The sequence below is a fragment of the Raphanus sativus genome, chromosome 2 (assembly GCF_000801105.2).
Source record: "Raphanus sativus cultivar WK10039 chromosome 2, ASM80110v3, whole genome shotgun sequence".
Classification (NCBI taxonomy): domain Eukaryota; kingdom Viridiplantae; phylum Streptophyta; class Magnoliopsida; order Brassicales; family Brassicaceae; genus Raphanus; species Raphanus sativus.
The window spans coordinates 2,134,313-2,153,776 of record NC_079512.1 but is presented as its reverse complement, the minus strand read 5'-3'; the positions used below and the strand labels follow the sequence as shown (position 1 = coordinate 2,153,776).

The window sequence follows — 19,464 nt, the reverse complement described above, 5'->3', positions numbered from 1 at the left end:
TTTCCAGATTCATATCATCAACTGCAAAATTGCTAAATTAATTACCTATTGTTGTTGTTATTCACATGATTGGATCAGAAAGGCATCGAATCGTCGTTGTGGACGAAATATCTTTGAATGTATCTCCAATGATTAGTACTGTGGAATTCAATGTCACCAACGAGATATCACATGAATCACAAGTAGTAGCTGAACCGTAGTATTATATATATAATCACAATAACATTAGTCAAACCAGTTATAATAATAAAAGAGTTGTAAATGATTAAAATATTTCAAAATCGGATTTAGTATGGACGTATATGGCTAAGTTTTTGAACCACTTGAATCAACAACTACTAACTAATCATTGGGTGAGAGCATCTGATTTCGTCAAGATCATTCGATAGTTTTGAGAAGTAAAAAGGAATTTGTTAGTATAAAATATCTGACGGAAAATATAAACATGTATTTTGATCCTTATTTTGCTTATAAATAGATTAGTAAAGTCTTATATTCCTTAGATAAGTAAGTCAACCAACCACCATCGTAATAAACCACAAGTGATTCGCAATGATGGATCTCGTTAATCATTCGCTTAACGCGATGGTTCGTTAGAGTTATATCTCTTATTTTGGTCATTTATATTGTTTCCTACTTTTCCAATCATTCATCGTACGGTCAAGGCTTTTGAGTTATAAACAATTGTATTAATTAAGTAGCCGTGTGAAACGACAAATACGTCTATGATCGTGGGGTCGTCATCAAGAATCGTTCTTGTAAATTAGGATTTCAATTTTTTTTTTGAACAAAGGATTTCAACTATCAAATACCAAAATCATATAAAGAAAACAAAGAAACTCTAACCAAATGTTGCATAATGTACTGAAGACAGAAGGTCAATTTTCTAAATAATCTCCTATATAGACAATAAGATCTCGAAGGCCAGTAACACCTAATCAATTCACTTCATATGATACCATATTCAACAAGCATGCATAAAGATCTTCAAAATCATAGCCTTACCAACTGTATAATCCAAAACATTATATCCTTTAGTTACCATGAATTGTAATAGAATATCTTTTATAAAAAAAAAAGATCTTCAAAATCAAGCTCTATGCATGTAGAGCAAGACACGTTCGACATCAGATACAAGTCTTTACTAAACTAATGTAGATATTACACCCAAAAAAAAATGTAGATATCAAGCGCCATAGTTTGCATGTATATATATATATATCTATCTTATTAAAACAGAAACATTCTGTTGGACCTAACATTTATTTTGTAAGTTTTTAAATTAAATACACCTTTATACTTTATAGTTAAACATACATTAAGTCACTAATGTTCCTTTCTATATACTACTATCCATGTTTCCAAACAATATATTTATTTCTTTATACTACTATCAATGTTTCCAAACAATATACTTATTTCTTTATACTACTATCAATGTTTCCAAACAATACAATAATTAATCTTAGTTATTTTATATCTATCATTTTCTCTTTAAAATTTTGTAGAACGTCATAATTTCATAAATTACAAAATAGTGAACTTTAAAATTTCGATTATAAGATTACAAATTATGAAACTATTACAATTTAAATCCAATTAGATTACATATCGGTCATCTATCAGTTCAATCGGTTAGTCTCGGGTTTTAGTGATTTTTAATATGAATATTTTAAAAACATAAATTGAATTGTCAGATCTCCGGATTAACCGGTATAATCACAATCGGGTTGAATTTAAAAATAATGATTTAAATGCAAAAATATTTTAAATACACACTCTTTTAAAAATAACCAAAATATTTGTTAAATTATTAGTGAAATTTTTCATCGTAAAATATTCCGCGCTTCAAAAGCGCGGGTCAAAATCTAGTATATATATATATATATATATAGAAACATGGTGGATGTATGACATGTTTGAACACACAAGTCACAGAGAGGCCCGGTTAATAACTACTACACAAACCCTTTGTGGATTTTTTTTCATGCTGTGGCTGCTTAACCGCTAATGGGCCACTAATTTGGCCCAACTCATCTAGCTTTGTGCGATTCAATCAGTAATTCGTTTAAGTTCTGTGTTTTATTAAAAGCCCATAATGTTAATGAACCAAGAAAACCCAAACTCCGGTTCATGGTTTTAGTAATCAGACCTCTCAAATTCCGGTTTAAAGAAAAAAAACTTTCAGATAAAGCAGCAGTGAAGATTGTCCGCCTAATACACTGAATCAACCTTAACAAACCAATAATAACCAATGACGTGGATCACCACGTAGGCATCATTTTCATCTAATCAAATCTAGACCGTCAAATGTGTTCCTAATCGTACGTCTTCCACTTCTCCTCTCTCCTTAATTAATCTCATCACTATAAATTCTTAATCTCTCCTCTCTGATTCAAAGCCCTTCGTCGAGAGAAGAAGAAGAAGAAGAAGAAGGAGAAGCAATGGCTCGTACGAAGCAGACCGCTAGAAAATCAACCGGAGGAAAAGCTCCCAGGAAGCAGCTCGCCACCAAGGTTTTGTTTCTTTATTCTTAATATTTTCAATTTTACGAAGAAAGAGAAAAAGGGGATCTAGGGTTTCGGATTCGGTTCGAAATTTCGATTTCTAACGAAAATTGCGCGATGCAGGCGGCGAGGAAATCGGCGCCGACCACCGGAGGTGTCAAGAAGCCTCACCGTTACCGTCCCGGAACCGTCGCTCTCCGGTAAATTTTCGCAAAATTTATTTCACGGAAAGTAACCGTCTCCGTTAGTTAACGGCGTTTGTGTGTGTTTTTCTCCGTTAGTTAACGGCGTTTTGTTTTTCTTGACCAGTGAGATTCGTAAGTACCAGAAGAGCACTGAGTTGTTGATCCGTAAGCTTCCGTTTCAGCGTCTTGTTCGTGAAATCGCACAGGACTTCAAGGTGATGCTGATTCAATTCATGAGTTCTTTATATATTTGATGAAACAAAGTAGTAATGATGTTTTGAGTTATTGGATTTGTATAGACGGATCTGAGGTTCCAGAGCCACGCGGTGTTGGCGCTTCAGGAAGCAGCGGAGGCGTATCTGGTGGGTTTGTTTGAAGACACGAATCTGTGTGCTATTCACGCCAAGAGAGTCACCATCATGCCTAAGGATATTCAGTTGGCTAGGCGTATTCGTGGAGAGCGTGCTTAGAATAATCTCATTTCGAGTGCTTTTTGATTTCTTGTTTTTTTTAGTTGTCTTTGGTGTTATAAAACTCTCTTTGAAGCTAAGAACATAATATGGATTTGGTTGTTATGTTATGAGCTAATGACAAATTGTTTGTTAACTCTTCGTTTGGATTTGATTGTGTGACACCATTGTTCTTGGATGGTTCTTACTAAGAAGAACAGATTTTTAGATTTTTGTTGTTATTGAGGTGTTGTGGTAATGAAACTGACTCAACATATCACTGCTCATCAGTTTATGATTATGATTAGACTAACAATATATGATTTATAAGTAACATTATAAAGTACCACAAGTTCTGTTCTTGATTGGCGTATTAGGCACAAGGAAAAGTAAATACTGGCCTCTTCTTATCACAACGAAAATTGGCAGGAGAACATAGACTCGTGATGAAAACATTGATAAGCTAGCTTGATTAATATTTTGGACCTCGAGTAACCACTCATTGGGCTGTGTTGTTTTATGCTAAAGCCCATTAGTCTTCTATTTATTAGTGTCTCTGGTGTGTAAGAAAATGATATCGATTTCTATCAATCATCAAGATAAGAGGTTGTCTTCAACATTTTTTTCCCTAAATTATTTTTTCTCATTTCAGATTCTTCCTCTATCCTCAGTGCCAGCTGAGTATAAGGGGGCGGTGGGCCATACAAATATTATTCTTTGAAACTTTAGATATTAAAATTACATATATAATATTAAGCTTAAATATATGTTGTGCTATAAAGATATATAAAATGATTTTACCTCTTGCAATAGTTCAAACAAAATTTTTTTTTAACTCTATGGTTTTTTTTCTTAAATATTAATAATTATAGGGTCCAAAAAAATGGCACTAGGATCCATCCTAGAGCAGGCCTGTCTATCCTCCCCTGTTATGTCACAGATTCGATGAGCTTACACTAGAGCTAATCAAACTTTTATTTCAAATCTAAGTGGTGGATGTTTTGGGGTTGGATACAAATTGCGTACAAGTAGTCAAACAAGAGGGTGACACAAGTGGAGGCGTGCAAGACCGTAATAATCTGATTGTTTCATGTCGCTACATTCCACATAAGTAGTTTTTTGGGTCTTTTTGGACAGTCTCTATGTCTTGTCTGGTCTCTGCTGATCTTTCTACACTTGTTCACGTCTTTCTATATAAGGATTCTTATAACTAAAAAGCACATTTTTTATAAGAAGCCCCACAAAAATTCCGCGATGAAGGAACAAGTTTAGCATCTATGTATTGCCCACGACATCAAAATTCCATTTGTTCTAATGCAGATAACAGAATTTAGAGATTCATATCCTTTTAATCATGAAACTTTCACATACCAATAAAGTATCAAACATGAAACATTACCAACTCATAGACGAAAGAATCTCATTCATATAATTGTATCCAAACAACAATCTTATCACATACATTTCCGCTAAATAAATTTTGATCACTCAAATCAAAAAGTATTCAACAAACTTTTTAAAAATAAAAAAATCACCACACACGTAGAACAAACTATATAACATTGACGATCACATTCACATTCACTGCAACCTCACCCAAACACCTTCACTAGGTATATCTTGGTTCACCACAAAAGCCATGTAATAACCGGGCGGTGCAAGGTTCTTAGACTTTGGTGCCTTAACACTAACCTCATAAGTCCACACTCCTATCCTCACTAACTCAACATGATCAAGAACCAAAAGCCTCTGACTCATCGAGAAGGAATGAGAAGTAAACGAAGGAAACACCATCGTCACCTTAACCGGACCATGCACTCTTCCTATACCGAATACCATAAACCTCAGCGTCAAGACTCCACCGTAGCTAACCGTAGACTGTGACGTAGGACTCATGATCCTCGGACGTATAGTCCAATACCGAGACTCCAAATACGACGGAGAGAAAGCCTCTAACCTCAGCTCCGTCGGGAAAAGCACGTCGGTGAAATTATAAAACTGGTGCGGATTGCTTCCTCCTACTAGAACTCTACCGTCACGGAGTAAACCGGCGGTTGAATGGTACATTCTCGGTATATTACTAGGGCTCTGAACTTGAAATCTCGAACCGGCCGGTTTATCGGGATGATAAACATCAGGGTTCAAAACCGGTTCACGACCTAGCTCCCAACCAGCAGAGCCTGACGAACCGCCGTTAATTAACAGAACATGTCCGTTAGGTAAAAGGACCATGTCACCCATTACTCTCGACCTAGGCATCTTCTCGAGAACCCATTTGGGATCATCATCATTGATCTTGATTCTCGCACACGTGTCAAGAGCTTTGACGAAAGTGTTTTTATATAAAGCGAGGAGGTACGATCCTTTCGGTGCACCGCCGCACACCAGAACCTCCATCTCGATAACTTCTTCTTCAAGGCTCTTGATGGGGAGAAGAACAGCTGAGCCAGTGCTCGGATAGCTTCTCGGATCGCCTCCAGGGATCTTCGGATACGTTTTAACGATACTGTTCTTATCATAATCTAGCAAAACGGCTTTGTTGTTAGCGAATACGAATAAGTTCCCGTCGCTGTTGAGGAACACGAAAGGGTAGTGTTAGGATCTTCTCTGCTCCGATCACGATCAACAACTCCTCGAACTCTCAATAGAAGAACACACAAGAAGAAGATAGAAGAACGCAAAGAGAACACACACACAATTAACGAGTTCAGGCCCTCCGAAGAGTAACAACCCTACTTCTCGTGCTGAACTCACTCAGCAATTCACTATCTCTCTTTTCTGTATACAAGATCGAATAATCCCTCTCTTGCTCACTCTAGAACATAGCTCACAAGAGAGAGGGGATTAACCACATGCGCTCTTTATATATCAGAGGCTAATTACATTCATTAAGTTGGCTAAACCGCCATAAACCTTGAGCTTAACCAGCCTAACCAAACCGGACGCTTCCACCTCAAATTAGACCGCTCAATTGACATAACCAGTCTCGGTTTAAGTCTTCTTCAACTGATTATACATCACCAAAGCTCTACAAAACCCCACCTTGATGATAATCAGTATAACTCCAGAACTCCTTAACGAATGTAAACGCATGAACTCCCAACACCTGTAGCAAGCACCTTAGTGCTTGGCTACGCCAAGAACGCTTAGAGCCTTCTCAAACTTTTCAACTGGCAAGACCTTAGTCAGCATATCAGCAGGGTTCTTTAACGTGTGAATCTTCAGCACCTTCACATCCCCTTTTGCAATTATATCTCGGATAAAATGCAACTTCCTACTGATATGTTTCGTTCTCTCATGATGAACGTTGTTCTTGGCAAGGCATAGAGCACTCTGAGAGTCGCACCAAACATTAATACTCTCTTGCTCATATCCAAACTCTTCTATCAGACCTTTAAGCCAGATCCCTTCTTTAACTGCCTCCACCAACGCCATGTACTCAGCCTCAGTTGTAGACAACGCCACTATATCCTGCAGCCCTGACTTCCAACTGATCGCACTGCCTCCTGCCGTGAACACATAACCTGAAATTGACCTCCTTCTATCAAGATCAGATGAGAAGTCTGAGTCACAGAACCCCTCCACTTTAAACTCCTTTTGCTTGCGAAACACAAGCTTCACATCCTGAGTTCCAAGTATATACCGCAGCACCCACTTCACTGCAGACCAGTGATCTGAACTAGGATTGCTCATGAACCTGCTTATCAGTCCCACTGCATAAGCCAAGTCACACCTAGTTCCCGTCATTGCGTACATCACACTTCCAATAGCATTCGCATAAGGAACGTCATCTCCCACTGGTACCTGACCGTCACCATCTTTTATTGCTGACAATCTGAACTGAGACCCAATAGGAGTTGAAACCGGCTTAGCTTCACTCATGTTGAACGCTTGAAGAACTTTCTCAAGGTAACTCGACTGAGAAAGTGTAAGTACCCCACCTTCACGATCTCTTTCTATGTCCATACCCAAAATCTTCCTAGCTGGCCCCAGATCCTTCATTTCGAATCTACTTCCCAACAATTCCTTAACTCGCTTGATCTCTTCTGCATCCTTCGATGCCAGTAGCATGTCATCGACATACAAGAGTAGATATACTCTGACCCCAGCCTTAGACTTCTTGATATACACACAATGATCATACTCACTCCTTTTAAAACCTTGATCCACTACGAACTGATCAAAACACCTGTTCCACTGCCTAGGCGCCTGTTTGAGACCGTACAACGCCTTCTCAAGTCTACAAACATAATCTTCTTTCCCTTTAACGACATACCCTTCAGGCTGATCCATGTAGATCTCTTCTTCTATAACTCCATGAAGAAAAGCTGTCTTCACATCTAACTGCTCCAGTTCAAGGTCTTCATTCACTACAGCCGAAAGAAGAAACCTTATAGAAACGTGTTTCACAACTGGAGAGAACACCTCCTGATAATCGATACCCTCTCTTTGTGAGTATCCTTTGGCTACTAGCCTGCACTTGTGGCGAGGCTTCTCCACTCCAGGTATACCAAGCTTCTTCCTGTAAACCCATTTGCAGCCAATCACTTTCTGATTTTCAGGTCTTTTAACCAACCTCCAGGTTCTGTTTTCTTCATGCGACTCCATCTCTTCATCCATCCCTCCAAACCAGAGCTTCTTATCTTTGCTTCTTATCGCTTCTTGATAATCTCGTGGTTCATCAAGACTAACCTCCACAGCAGCAACGAGAGCAAAAGCTGCTAGATCATAGTCTCCCAACCTCACTGGAGGAACAACTTCTCTTCTAGGTCTGTCTCTTGCTATAATGTAGCTCCCTGGCTCATCAGCATGAGAACCACTGTTCTCTTCTTCATCACTGTCAGACTCTTCAACATCATGCGAGTCTGACTGACCCAAACCACCAGTAGCTTTACTCTTCGATACTTCAGCTTGAGCTACTTTGGTTTCAACCACAGAGCTCCCACTGCCTTCGACTTCTGACACAGCCTTTTCCTTCTGAGATTTCATTTCATCCTTGTACACCTTGTCTTCTACAAAGATCACGTTCCTGCTGATCACACATTTCTTTTCTTCAAGCAGCCAGATTTTGTAGCCTTTTATACCAACTGGATAGCTTATGAACACTCCTTTGACCGCTCTAGGCCTCAGCTTCCCTTGGTCTTTGTGTACATATGCAACAGACCCGAACCTCTTCATGTGTTTATAACCAGGCTTCTTCTTAAGCCACAACTCCTCCGGAACATTACTGTCTATGGCTGATGAGGGACTTCTATTAATCTGATAGACAGCCGTAGACACTGCTTCTGCCCAAAACTCCTCTTCAAGTCCGGATTCGTCCAAGAGACACCTGACCTTCTCCATGATCGTTCGGTTCATGCGCTCTGCAACACCGTTTTGTTGTGGTGTGTAGGCGCAAGTCCGATGCCTCTCAATGCCATACTTACTGCAGAAGCTGTCAAACTCTTTATTGCAGAATTCTAACCCGTTGTCTGTCCTCAAACACTTCACTTTTGCATCCACTTGATTCTCAACAAGCTTCTTCCATTCGCAAAACTTCTCAAACGCTTCACTCTTAGCTGCCAAAAAAAACACCCAGACCTTCCGAGTGAAGTCATCTATCATCGAGAGAAAATACTGCTTTCCCGATAAACTCTTCTCAACATTCTGTGAACCCCAAAGATCAGCATGGACGTACTTCAGAGCTTCTCCCGAGTTATGCTTTCCTATGTTGAAGCTCAACCTTTTTAGCTTCCCCATTACACAATTCTCACAGAAACTCAACTCACTGATTCTTCGCTTATCCAGAATGCCTTTCTTCGCGAGAATGTGGAGGTTCTTTAGGCTCATATGACCCAGCCTCCTGTGCCAGAGCTCAGTCTCATCCTTAGAGTTCTTTGCAAGGACGTTGTTGCTTTCACCTGCAACCACAGACTCACCATCCAACAGATACAAAGTTCCAGACAGAGTTCCTTGTAACGCTAGTTTTCCATCTTTGTAAAACCTTGTTTTACCTTTCCCACCAGCATGACTAAAACCTAGTCTATCCAGGGTTCCAGTCGAGAGTAGATTCCTTTTGAGTTTAGGAACATACCTGACGTTGTTCAAGACTTTTACTGTCCCTCCATAGGCTTTAATCTTCACCGAGCCTATGCCTTGAACATCGACTGTAAAGTCATCTCCTAGCGTTACTTGTCCAGAGCTCACTTCTTCAAAGGTGTCGAACCAGTCACGTCTCGAGGTCATATGATAGGAGCACCCAGAGTCGATGACCCACTTATCTTGATGCCATGAATCGGAAACCGTCAGAGCATCAATTACCACAGCTGCTTCAGCATTCTCTGCACCTTCAAGACTCTTCTTCCGTGCAAAGCAGTCTGCTTTCTTGTGACCTTCTTTCTTACAGTACCAGCAGGTGATACGAGATCCTGAACTAGACCTCGTCCTGTTCTTCCATTTTTTGTTGCCTGAATCTCTCTTCTCAGGTCTTCCTCTAGTTACCAGAGCATCCCCACTCCTTGTTGAAGCAGCTTGATCTTGCTTTTCTCCTAACTCCATCTCTTTAGACTTCGCAGCATTCATGACACTCTCTATTGTCAAGGTGTCTCTTCCGTATTTCAACGTCTCCTTGAGGGAATTATACTGCGTTGGTAAAGAGTTCAGAAGCAAGATCGCCTGTACTTCCTCAGTAACTTCAACATTCAAGCTACTCAATCCAGAAACAAGCTTCAAAAAATCGTCTATATTCTCATCAATAGACTTCGACTCCACCATCCTAAACGTGTAGAACTTGTGTTGAATGTGGATTCGATTAGGAAGCGTCTTTTGATTGTATAACCTTTCGAGAGCCGACCAAATCGATGCCGCCGTTGTACAATCTTCGAGTTTCCGTAGAACATGATCTCCAAGATTCAGGATCAACATGTTCATCGCCTTCTCAGCCCGTTCAAGCCTCTTAGCTTCTTCTTCCTTCAATCTTTCTTGATACACATCTGGATCTTCTTCTTTCTTCATCGGCTTTGGAGATGGGATTGATTCTTCTAGAGCATCCTTCAATCCCAAGATTGACAGGTGAGCTAACATCCGTTTCTTCCACATCGAGAAATCGCCTTGTCCGTCAAAGATCGCCACTTTGACCTTCGCCATTGAATCGCCACCACTCATTGAGCTCGGAACCAGGCTCTGATACCACTTTGTTAGGATCTTCTCTGCTCCGATCACGATCAACAACTCCTCGAACTCTCAATAGAAGAACACACAAGAAGAAGATAGAAGAACGCAAAGAGAACACACACACAATTAACGAGTTCAGGCCCTCCGAAGAGTAACAACCCTACTTCTCGTGCTGAACTCACTCAGCAATTCACTATCTCTCTTTTCTGTATACAAGATCGAATAATCCCTCTCTTGCTCACTCTAGAACATAGCTCACAAGAGAGAGGGGATTAACCACATGCGCTCTTTATATATCAGAGGCTAATTACATTCATTAAGTTGGCTAAACCGCCATAAACCTTGAGCTTAACCAGCCTAACCAAACCGGACGCTTCCACCTCAAATTAGACCGCTCAATTGACATAACCAGTCTCGGTTTAAGTCTTCTTCAACTGATTATACATCACCAAAGCTCTACAGGTAGAGATTGTTTTCTTGTCCAGCATCGTGTGTTTCGGACAAGAAATGTAAGTTGTAGAGACTCGGAGCTTTTGTCTTGGGGAAGAACTCGAAGTTGAACTGGTTTCGACCACCTACTATGATCTGACGACCATCCGGAAGAACATGGTTCGTAGCGTACCATCTTCGTACGTTAAGTGCGTTATCAACTTCCGACCAATCACAAGACTCATCGTAATCGTCGTGACAAGGATAGAACATTCTTGCTTTGCGTTCTCCTTCTTTGTCTCCTCCTGTCTGGAGGAGTGCTCCGTCAGGAGTGACTCCTCCCGAGGAGCACCATGTGTTGGATAGGATGGTTAAAGGACGGATGCTGTTCGAAGCGACGTCGTATTCTATGGAGTGGGCGGTGCAGTCGCGTCTCGAAACGACGTCGTTTGGGCTGTCGCGGCAGGCTCCGTTTGGGAGAGAGATTTTTGAAGGGCCGAAGTTGGAACGGTCGTACATTATGACACGGTCGTTGATGAGGAGCTGTGAGTGCATTGCTGAGATTCCGACGTCGTTTAAGAGAAGCTCCCATGTTCCTCCGGCGACGGATGCAGCTTGGAAGGAGAGGAGGAGGAAGAAGAGAGGGAAGTAGAGGATTTGAGGTTTGGCTTCTGCAGCCATTTTTTTGTTTGTTTTGGTTGTAATATTTGAGTTTATGTCACGGGTGATTGGCTTTTTATACATTTCTTTTCTAGCTTGTCTGGTACATATTACACGGTACAGGAGATGTGGTTTGTACAAGTCATGGATGAAAAAGTCAATATAAAAGTTAAGACGTTGATAAGCATACAGTAACTCCCGCCATCAAATTAGTTATGCTTAATCTACTCCAAAATAATTAATATAACACTCTTTTGTTTTCAATTTTGAAAATTGAAAACTTGACAAGGTTAAATTTTCGATGATGTAAAAGCTGACTAACATTTTGAAACAGAGTTTAGTTGACTACCATTAATAAAAACGAGTTAACTTAACCTATGTCAAATCTTCATGTGTATAAATAAAAACGTGTTAGAAAAAATGAAAAAACGTTAATATTAAAATTAATTTGAATTTGTGTATGAAATAGTCAAATACTATTCTCATTAAGTGGTACATAAATGCATGTTTACACTATGTCGAAACATGTACCAAATATAAATCATTACATTTTAAGTTTATATATTTCATGTAAGTTCGTGACAAAAAAAAAAATATTTCATGTAAGTATAATGTCATGTCAGTATACAATATAATGTCAAATGAATGTATTCGTGTTGCTATTTTTGGCGTCGCTTTCAATCATTTATTCTAAAACATGTTGTCAAATTAGAATAGTTGGGTTTGCACCAGACTGGGTTATCCCAAAGTAGTAAAAAGGTTTCTTCTTTGATTAAATCTTCTTCTTCTTCTTCATTTTTTTTGAAAAGGGCATTTCTTTGATTTAAACTCCATGCAACGTTTAGCCATATAAAAATTCCACATCCAACATAACAATTCCAAAGGGAATATATAAGTTTACCATATTTAGATGAGATTGATCGTATATTCCTATTCACATGGCATAAGTCTTAACATGTTGTATATAATATATAGAAATTGATTCCACATAGTAATCCAAGGGAAAACAACAACATCATCAATAACATCATGCTATCTAGGGTCAATACCATTTTAATCAAATTAAATTATAAATATCAGGACTCAGTACCAACCTTCTGTGTACCGTTATATAATGTTTATTGTCGTCGAAGGAAGGAACAATGTGTATTGTTCGTTTATGAGCTATAACACTATACGTGAGGGCTTGAATAGTTCTGCCAATTTGTGTCAGTCACTGGATGGTCGCCTAAACAACTTATTACGGCAACCGATTGACGTGTATTGTCCGATTAAGATGATTTTAGTTAGAATTTTCACAAATCCGTTGTAGTCTAGCTGGTCAGGATACTCGGCTCTCACCCGAGAGACCCGGGTTCGAATACCGGCAACGGAGGTTTTTTTAATTCTTTTGATGGGCTAGAGCCTCTGTATAAGTTATCTCCATCTATTACAAAAGCCCAAACCAACACGCCGTTTTTGACATCAGATTCTGTTTTGTCTTAAGCCCAACGAATTATCCGAATATCCGATTCCTTCCTTCCAAAAAAAGGAAAAAAAAAAAAAACAGTTAACACGCTCTTCTGAGACCTTACCCGCCGCCGGCAAACAAAACCGTCGATTCAAGCAAACACTCTCTCTCCTTAGGTCTCTTCGTTCTCGTTGATCGTTGAAGAATGGGTGTACCGGCGTTTTACCGGTGGTTAGCGGAGAAGTATCCGTTGATAATATCAGACGTCGTCGAGGAAGAGCCCGTTGAGATCGAGGGGATCAAGATCCCGGTGGACACCAGTAAACCTAACCCTAACAATCTCGAATACGACAATCTTTACCTTGACATGAACGGTATCATCCATCCTTGCTTCCACCCCGAAGACAGGGTAACGTTTTGTTTTTTCGATCCTTCAATTATAAAGTTGAAAACTTTATATTAGAGACATTATAAAGTTTGAGTGATATGTTACAGATTATTAACTTTATATTAGAGACATTATAAAGCTTACAACTTTGATTCTGCTTCATTGATTAAACGGTTAGGGTGTATTGGTGTTAGTTATAGTTGTTGATTTTGACTCCTCTTAGCTTAATTATGGTGTTTGTGTTATTGTTACTGATTATAAAGTTGTGAACTTTATATATAAAGACATTATAAAGTTTTTAACTTGATTGATTAAAACGGTTCTTAGTTTGGTGAGAGTTTATAGTTGTTGAGTTTGAATCTTTCTTAGCTTAATGTGTATGTTATTCGTTTGCAGCCGTCTCCGACTACATTTGAGGAGGTGTTTCAGTGTATGTTTGACTATATCGATATAGCAGTAGAATATGGTGTCTGTGTGATTGTTACAGATTATAATATAAAGTTTTCAACTTCATTGATTAAAACGGTTAGGATGTTTTGGAGTTAGTTATAGTTGTTGGTTTTGACTCCTCTTAGCTTAATTATGGTTTTTGTGTGATTGTTACAGATTATAAAGTTTTCAATTTTCATACTGCCTCATTGATTGAACGGTTAGGGTGTTTTCGTGTTAGTTATAGTTGTTGGTTCTGACTTATTTTAAGCCTGGTTATGGTGTTTGGTGGTTGTTACAGATTATAAAGTTGAAAACTTTATATAGAGACATTACATTGATTAAACGGTTCTTAGTTTGGTGATGGTTTATAGTTGTTGAGTTTGAATCTTTCTTAGCCTGATGGGCATGTTTTCGTTTGCAGCCGTCTCCGACTACCTTTGAGGAGGTGTTTCAGTGCATGTTTGACTATATCGATAGGCTTTTTGTGATGGTGAGGCCGAGGAAGCTACTATTCATGGCTATTGGTAAGTCTGGAAGATTTGTTTTTTCTTTTAAATCTGCAAACTTAAATTTAGTAGCTTTGTTTGATTATGATGTGTGTTTTGGTATTAGATGGTGTTGCTCCAAGAGCTAAAATGAATCAACAACGATCTAGACGGTTTAGATCTGCTAAAGATGCTTCCGATGCTGTATGTACCACTCCTCTATGCTCCCTCACTAGAATTGTTCTTCATGTCTTTTGGTGTTCTTGATTTTGTTAATCAAATCTTAACAGGCTGCTGAAGAAGAAAAGCTGAGAGAGGAGTTCGAGAGGGAGGGAAGAAAACTCCCACCCAAAATCAACTCCCAAGTCTTCGATTCCAACGTCATCACACCAGGAACAGAGTTCATGGGCGTCCTCTCCATCGCCCTCCAGTACTACGTCCACCTCAGGCTCAACCACGACGTTGGATGGAAAAACATCAAGGTCATCCTCTCGGACGCAAACGTTCCAGGGGAAGGGGAGCATAAGATCATGTCCTACATCCGTCTTCAAAGAAACCTCCCTGGTTTTGACCCCAACACTCGGCACTGCTTGTACGGACTGGACGCTGACCTGATCATGTTGGGGTTGGCGACACATGAAGTTCATTTCTCAATTCTTAGAGAGGTGGTGTTCACTCCTGGACAGCAGGACAAGTGCTTCTTGTGTGGTCAGATGGGCCACATGGCTGCGGATTGCGAAGGGAAAGCGAAGAAGAGGGCGGGTGAGTTTGATGAGAAGGGCGATGGTTTTGTCAAAAAGCCATATCAGGTTGGGATTTTTAAGACCGAGTTCAGTTACTGTAGTTTATGTTTTTGTCAGTTACTCATTGTCTTTGTTGTTTTTCTTTTGTTTGGGGTCAGTTTCTTCATATATGGATACTGAGGGAGTACTTGGAGTATGAAATGAGGATACCGAACCCGCCGTTCGAGGTTGACCTGGAGCGGATTGTTGATGATTTCATCTTCATATGTTTCTTTGTTGGCAACGATTTCTTGCCGCATATGCCAACTCTGGAGATTCGAGAGGTTTGTGTTTGTGTTTGATTAAATAAATTTGTTAGCATTTAGAAAAATATTATTTAATGAAAACATATAATTATTCATATCTGCAGGGGGCTATCAACTTGCTTATGGCTGTTTACAAGAAGGAGTTTAGGTCATTTGACGGTTATTTAACTGATGGTTGCAAGGTGCTTATTCTCTCACTTTGATATCAGACTTGATAGGCTTGCGGTTTCGGTCTTTCGGTTCAGAATTTGGTTAGTTCGTTTTGGCCATGGACTCGCCAAATTGAACCGAAAAAGTTTGATTAGTTCGGTTTTGGCCGAAAACTCGATAAATTGAAAAGGTTCCGACTTCTGCTAGTTCGGTTTGGCCGAAAACTAGAGAAATTGAACCGAAAAAGTTCGGATTTAGTTAGCTCGGATCCTATTCGGTTAGTTCGGTTTGGCCGAGAACTCAAATTGAAAAGTTTTGGAATTCGTTGGGTTTAGCTGAAAACTCGGGAAATTGAACCGAAAAAGTTTGGTTCTTGTTGGGTTAGTTCGAAAAAGTCCAGTTCCTATTCGGTTATTTTCGGTTCGGATTCGGTCTGTTGAATTTGGCCGAGAAGTCAAATTGAAAAGGTTCGGAATTCGGTTAGTTTGGTTTAGCTGAAAACTCGCGAAATTGAACGGAAAAATCCGGTTCGGAAATTCGGTTAGTTCGATTTGGCTGAACACTCGCGAAATTGAACAGAAAAAGTTTGGATTCGGTTAGTTGGGTTTGGCCAAAAACTTGCCAATTCAGTAACTTTTTGAGTCCAGTAAATTTCGGTTTAAATTGGTAAGTTTAGATATTACTTTTGGTTAAGTTTGGTTATTTCGGTTCGGATTAGTTAGTTCGGTTTGGAACTTTGGTTTTTTCAAAAAGGAAAACGATAACCAAAACCCAACACCGATTCTTTTTGTAACTTACCGAACTGAACCAAAAACCGAACATTTTGGTTCGATTCGGTAGGTTCCTACTAGACTAGCTAGCAGAATTACTCAAATGCATGTTCTTACATGACATTGGTTTTGATTTGATCTTTCCCTTTAATCCTCTTGCAGCCAAATTTGAAGAGGGTAGAACAGTTCATTCAAGCTATAGGATCATTCGAAGACCAGATATTTCAGAAAAGAACCAGGTTACATCAGGTAACAAAACATCATCTTTCTAAAGAAGAAATACAATTCTTTCGGTTAGTAATATTTATATTGATGGTTCATTTTTTATATCTCAGAGACAAGCTGAAAGAATAAAAGGAGATAAAGCACGGAAAAGAAGAATGGACGATGCAGCTCCCACTTTCCAACCAGAGTCTCTTGTCCCTGTTGAAAGATTCACCGGTTCTCGACTCGCCTCGGCTCCTGCTCCATCACCGTTTCAGTCTAGTGATGCTGCTCCTCATCAGAAAGCTAGACGTCTGTCTTCTTCAGGTTCCAGTATTGGTGCTGCTCTTGTCGACGTTGAGAACAGTCTTGAACCTGACGTATGCATTGCATTCCTCTCTCTCTCTCTCTGTAGATGTGAACAATCATATTCTAAAGTGTGCTTATTTTCAGGAGAACGAGAACAAGGAAGAACTAAAAACAAAGCTCAAGGAGTTGATCCGTGAGAAATCAGATGCTTTTAACTCTGATACTCATGAAGAGGATAAGGTGAAGCTTGGGGAACCTGGATGGAGAGAGAGATATTATGAAGAGAAGTTCTCAGTTTCAACCATTGAAGAGATGGAGAAACTACGAAAGGATGTTGTGAGTTTGAGAGAACGATATGTTACTTCAAAGTTTATCTGGAGAAGTTATCTTAAAAGTTCTAATTTTGTCTGTGTGCAGGTCCTGAAGTACATAGAAGGCCTTTGTTGGGTCATGCATTACTACATAGAAGGTGTTTGCTCCTGGCAGTGGTGAGTGAGTTCCCAACACTTGTGTTTGGATTAGATTCTTATTACTTGCTTATCTTTATCTGTACTGATGTTACAGGTTTTATCCTTACCATTATGCACCGTTTGCATCTGATCTAAAGGATCTGGGAGCGCTGGATATTAAGTTTGAGTTAGGAACTCCATTTAAGCCTTTCAACCAACTCCTTGGGGTGTTCCCAGCTGCAAGGTTGGGAAACAATACTCTTTTCTTTTTTTTTCTTATACGTTCTTGTTTTCTTTGTATGGTTTGTCTTTAATTATTAGTACTTTCATTTGGTCAGTGCGCATGCTCTTCCAGAGCGCTATAGGACCTTGATGACAGATCCTAACTCACCCATCATTGATTTCTACCCAACTGGTACTTGCTTTCTTTCATCATTAGTTTCACTAAGTGTTATAAGTGTTAACTCTCTTTCTATTCTTTTTGTCCAGATTTTGAAGTTGACATGAATGGGAAGCGTTACTCCTGGCAGGTAATCAAATCTATCTGTCTTTTTCTGTTTCAGTCCCTTCCTCATTTATTGAAATTTTCACCTTGTTTTCCCTCTAAAGGGTATTGCTAAGCTGCCTTTCATTGATGAAAGACGCCTTCTAGAGGCTGTTTCCGAAGTGGAGTTCACATTGACGGTATGTTTGTTTGCCAACACAATCTTCAGATCAGGATGTGTGTGTGTTTTCAAAAAGGATGGAGGTTTCTAAAGTGTGTTTTCTTTTTGTCTTCTTCTCAATCTGCAACAGGATGAAGAGAAGCGTAGAAACAGCAGGATGTGTGACATGCTTTTCATAGCAACGTCTCATCGCCTTGCTGAGCTCATCTTTTCTCTTGACAACCATTGTCGGCAACTGAGTGCCAGGGAGAGAGTAGACCTTAAGGTTCAGATCAAACCTGAGCTCAGGTATGAATGAATTTTAGTCAGCTGGTTAGTTTGATTTTCTACAAAACTTTGCAACTTTTGTTTCCTGATGGTGTGTTAATACTAAACTTGCAGTGATGGTATGAACGGCTACTTGACCCCGTGTTCAGGGGAGACTCACCCTCCTATATTCAGGTCCCCAATGGAGGGTATGGAGGACATCTTGGCTAACCAAGTCATGTGAGATTATTACAGACCTAGTTTTCTTTATTAAAAAAAAAAACATTAGAAACTGATTTGTTTGTCTTTGCTTGTCTCAGATGTTGCATTTACAGACTTCCGGATGCACATAGCCACATAACCAGACCTCCTCCTGGTGTCATCTTCCCTAAGAAGGTTCATACAAATGATATACCATTATGTCTCTTTGTCTCTACTTATGTCTAATGGTTAGCTTTAAGTTGGTTTGTTTTCTCTCTCTGTCTTTTTCAGATTGTGAACATTGGTGACTTGAAACCCCCACCTGCTCTTTGGCATGAGGACAATGGAAGGAGACCAATGCATAATAATAACAATAACCATTATAATAACAACAATAATCATTATAATAATAACAATAATCATGGAAGGTAATTAAACTCATTGAACCAAATATTATTTCTAGTTGTGTTGTTTATTTATTTAGCTAAAATTGTTAATTATTTTTCTTGTAGGCAAAACCCACCTGGAAGTTTATCTGGAAGGCACCTAGGAGACGCAGCACATCGTCTTGTCACCAACAGCTTGCATAACAGAACAGCAGATGCACATACCCAGCATCATCATCATGGTCACGCTTACAATCAACCTCCGTATGTTCCACCGGTTCCTTACCAATATGGTGGCTACAATGCTGCTCCACACGGTGTGCAAGACTATGCTCCACCACAGTCGAGACAAGCTCCGCCGTATCAAAGCCGAGGTGGGTACCAACCTCGTGGAACCAGTGGGAGATTCCCATCAGATCCTTACCCGGTGCAGCAGTCACGAGGAGGTCACCACCACCGTGACAACAGAGGAGGAGGAGGGTATTCTGGTGGTTACAATCAACGCCAACAACAACAACAACAACATTGGGATGGTGGTGAGGAGCATTATAACCAGCGAGGAGGGTATAGTGGTCAGCATCATCGTCAGCAAGGTGGTGACCGCAACCGTAGAGGAGGTGGGAGTCATCATCATCATCATGATCAAGGCCCTAGACATCGGTATTAAAGCATACTGGTTAGTTGTTTGTATCATTAGAGTTGAGCCTGTTCTTGGTTCTTTGGTTTAAATGGATTAAGAGCTAGCTACTTGGGAAAAACTATAGGTGGATTACATTAATTGGCTTGCAACAATTTTTATTATTATCTTGTGTATCATTTATTTACTCATGGTTTTATAGTATACCTTTTCCCAAAGGTAACTTTTTTTTTTGTTTTATACCACTTTTGTGCTTTTAATT

The 19,464-nt window shown here is 39.6% G+C and overlaps 4 protein-coding genes and 1 non-coding gene across 5 annotated transcripts; 3 read left to right on the top strand and 2 right to left on the bottom strand.

Moving 5' to 3' along the window:
- Positions 1-2,355: 2,355 nt before the first annotated feature.
- On the top strand, positions 2,356-3,300 carry LOC108821897 (histone H3.3). Its single transcript, XM_018594890.2, has 4 exons — positions 2,356-2,516; positions 2,631-2,707; positions 2,817-2,907; positions 2,992-3,300. The coding sequence occupies exons 1-4, from the start codon at positions 2,445-2,447 to the stop codon at positions 3,160-3,162; spliced, it is 411 nt and encodes a 136-aa protein (XP_018450392.1). The 5' UTR covers positions 2,356-2,444; the 3' UTR covers positions 3,163-3,300.
- A 1,422-nt stretch (positions 3,301-4,722) lies between these two features.
- LOC108821888 (aldehyde oxidase GLOX1-like) lies at positions 4,723-6,119 on the bottom strand. The gene is made up of 2 exons (XM_056999487.1): positions 6,055-6,119; positions 4,723-5,710 (listed from the first exon to the last, which is right to left on the bottom strand). Exons 1-2 carry the CDS (start codon positions 6,117-6,119, stop codon positions 4,723-4,725), a joined length of 1,053 nt encoding a protein of 350 aa, XP_056855467.1.
- Positions 6,120-10,749: 4,630 nt separating this feature from the next.
- On the bottom strand, positions 10,750-11,403 carry LOC108834346 (aldehyde oxidase GLOX-like). The gene has a single exon (XM_018607684.2). It carries the CDS (start codon positions 11,401-11,403, stop codon positions 10,750-10,752), a length of 654 nt encoding a protein of 217 aa, XP_018463186.2.
- Positions 11,404-12,684: 1,281 nt separating this feature from the next.
- TRNAE-CUC (transfer RNA glutamic acid (anticodon CUC)) lies at positions 12,685-12,757 on the top strand. Its single transcript has one exon. It is a non-coding gene; the product is annotated as a tRNA-Glu (tRNA).
- Positions 12,758-12,920: 163 nt separating this feature from the next.
- On the top strand, positions 12,921-19,435 carry LOC108834345 (5'-3' exoribonuclease 3). Its single transcript, XM_056994444.1, has 19 exons — positions 12,921-13,241; positions 14,074-14,176; positions 14,265-14,341; positions 14,428-14,946; positions 15,039-15,203; positions 15,290-15,367; positions 16,268-16,354; positions 16,441-16,689; positions 16,763-16,954; positions 17,036-17,106; positions 17,183-17,311; positions 17,406-17,482; positions 17,557-17,597; positions 17,677-17,751; positions 17,863-18,020; positions 18,114-18,218; positions 18,299-18,374; positions 18,471-18,607; positions 18,692-19,435. Exons 1-19 carry the CDS (start codon positions 13,038-13,040, stop codon positions 19,230-19,232), a joined length of 3,084 nt encoding a protein of 1,027 aa, XP_056850424.1. The 5' UTR covers positions 12,921-13,037; the 3' UTR covers positions 19,233-19,435.
- Positions 19,436-19,464: the final 29 nt, after the last annotated feature.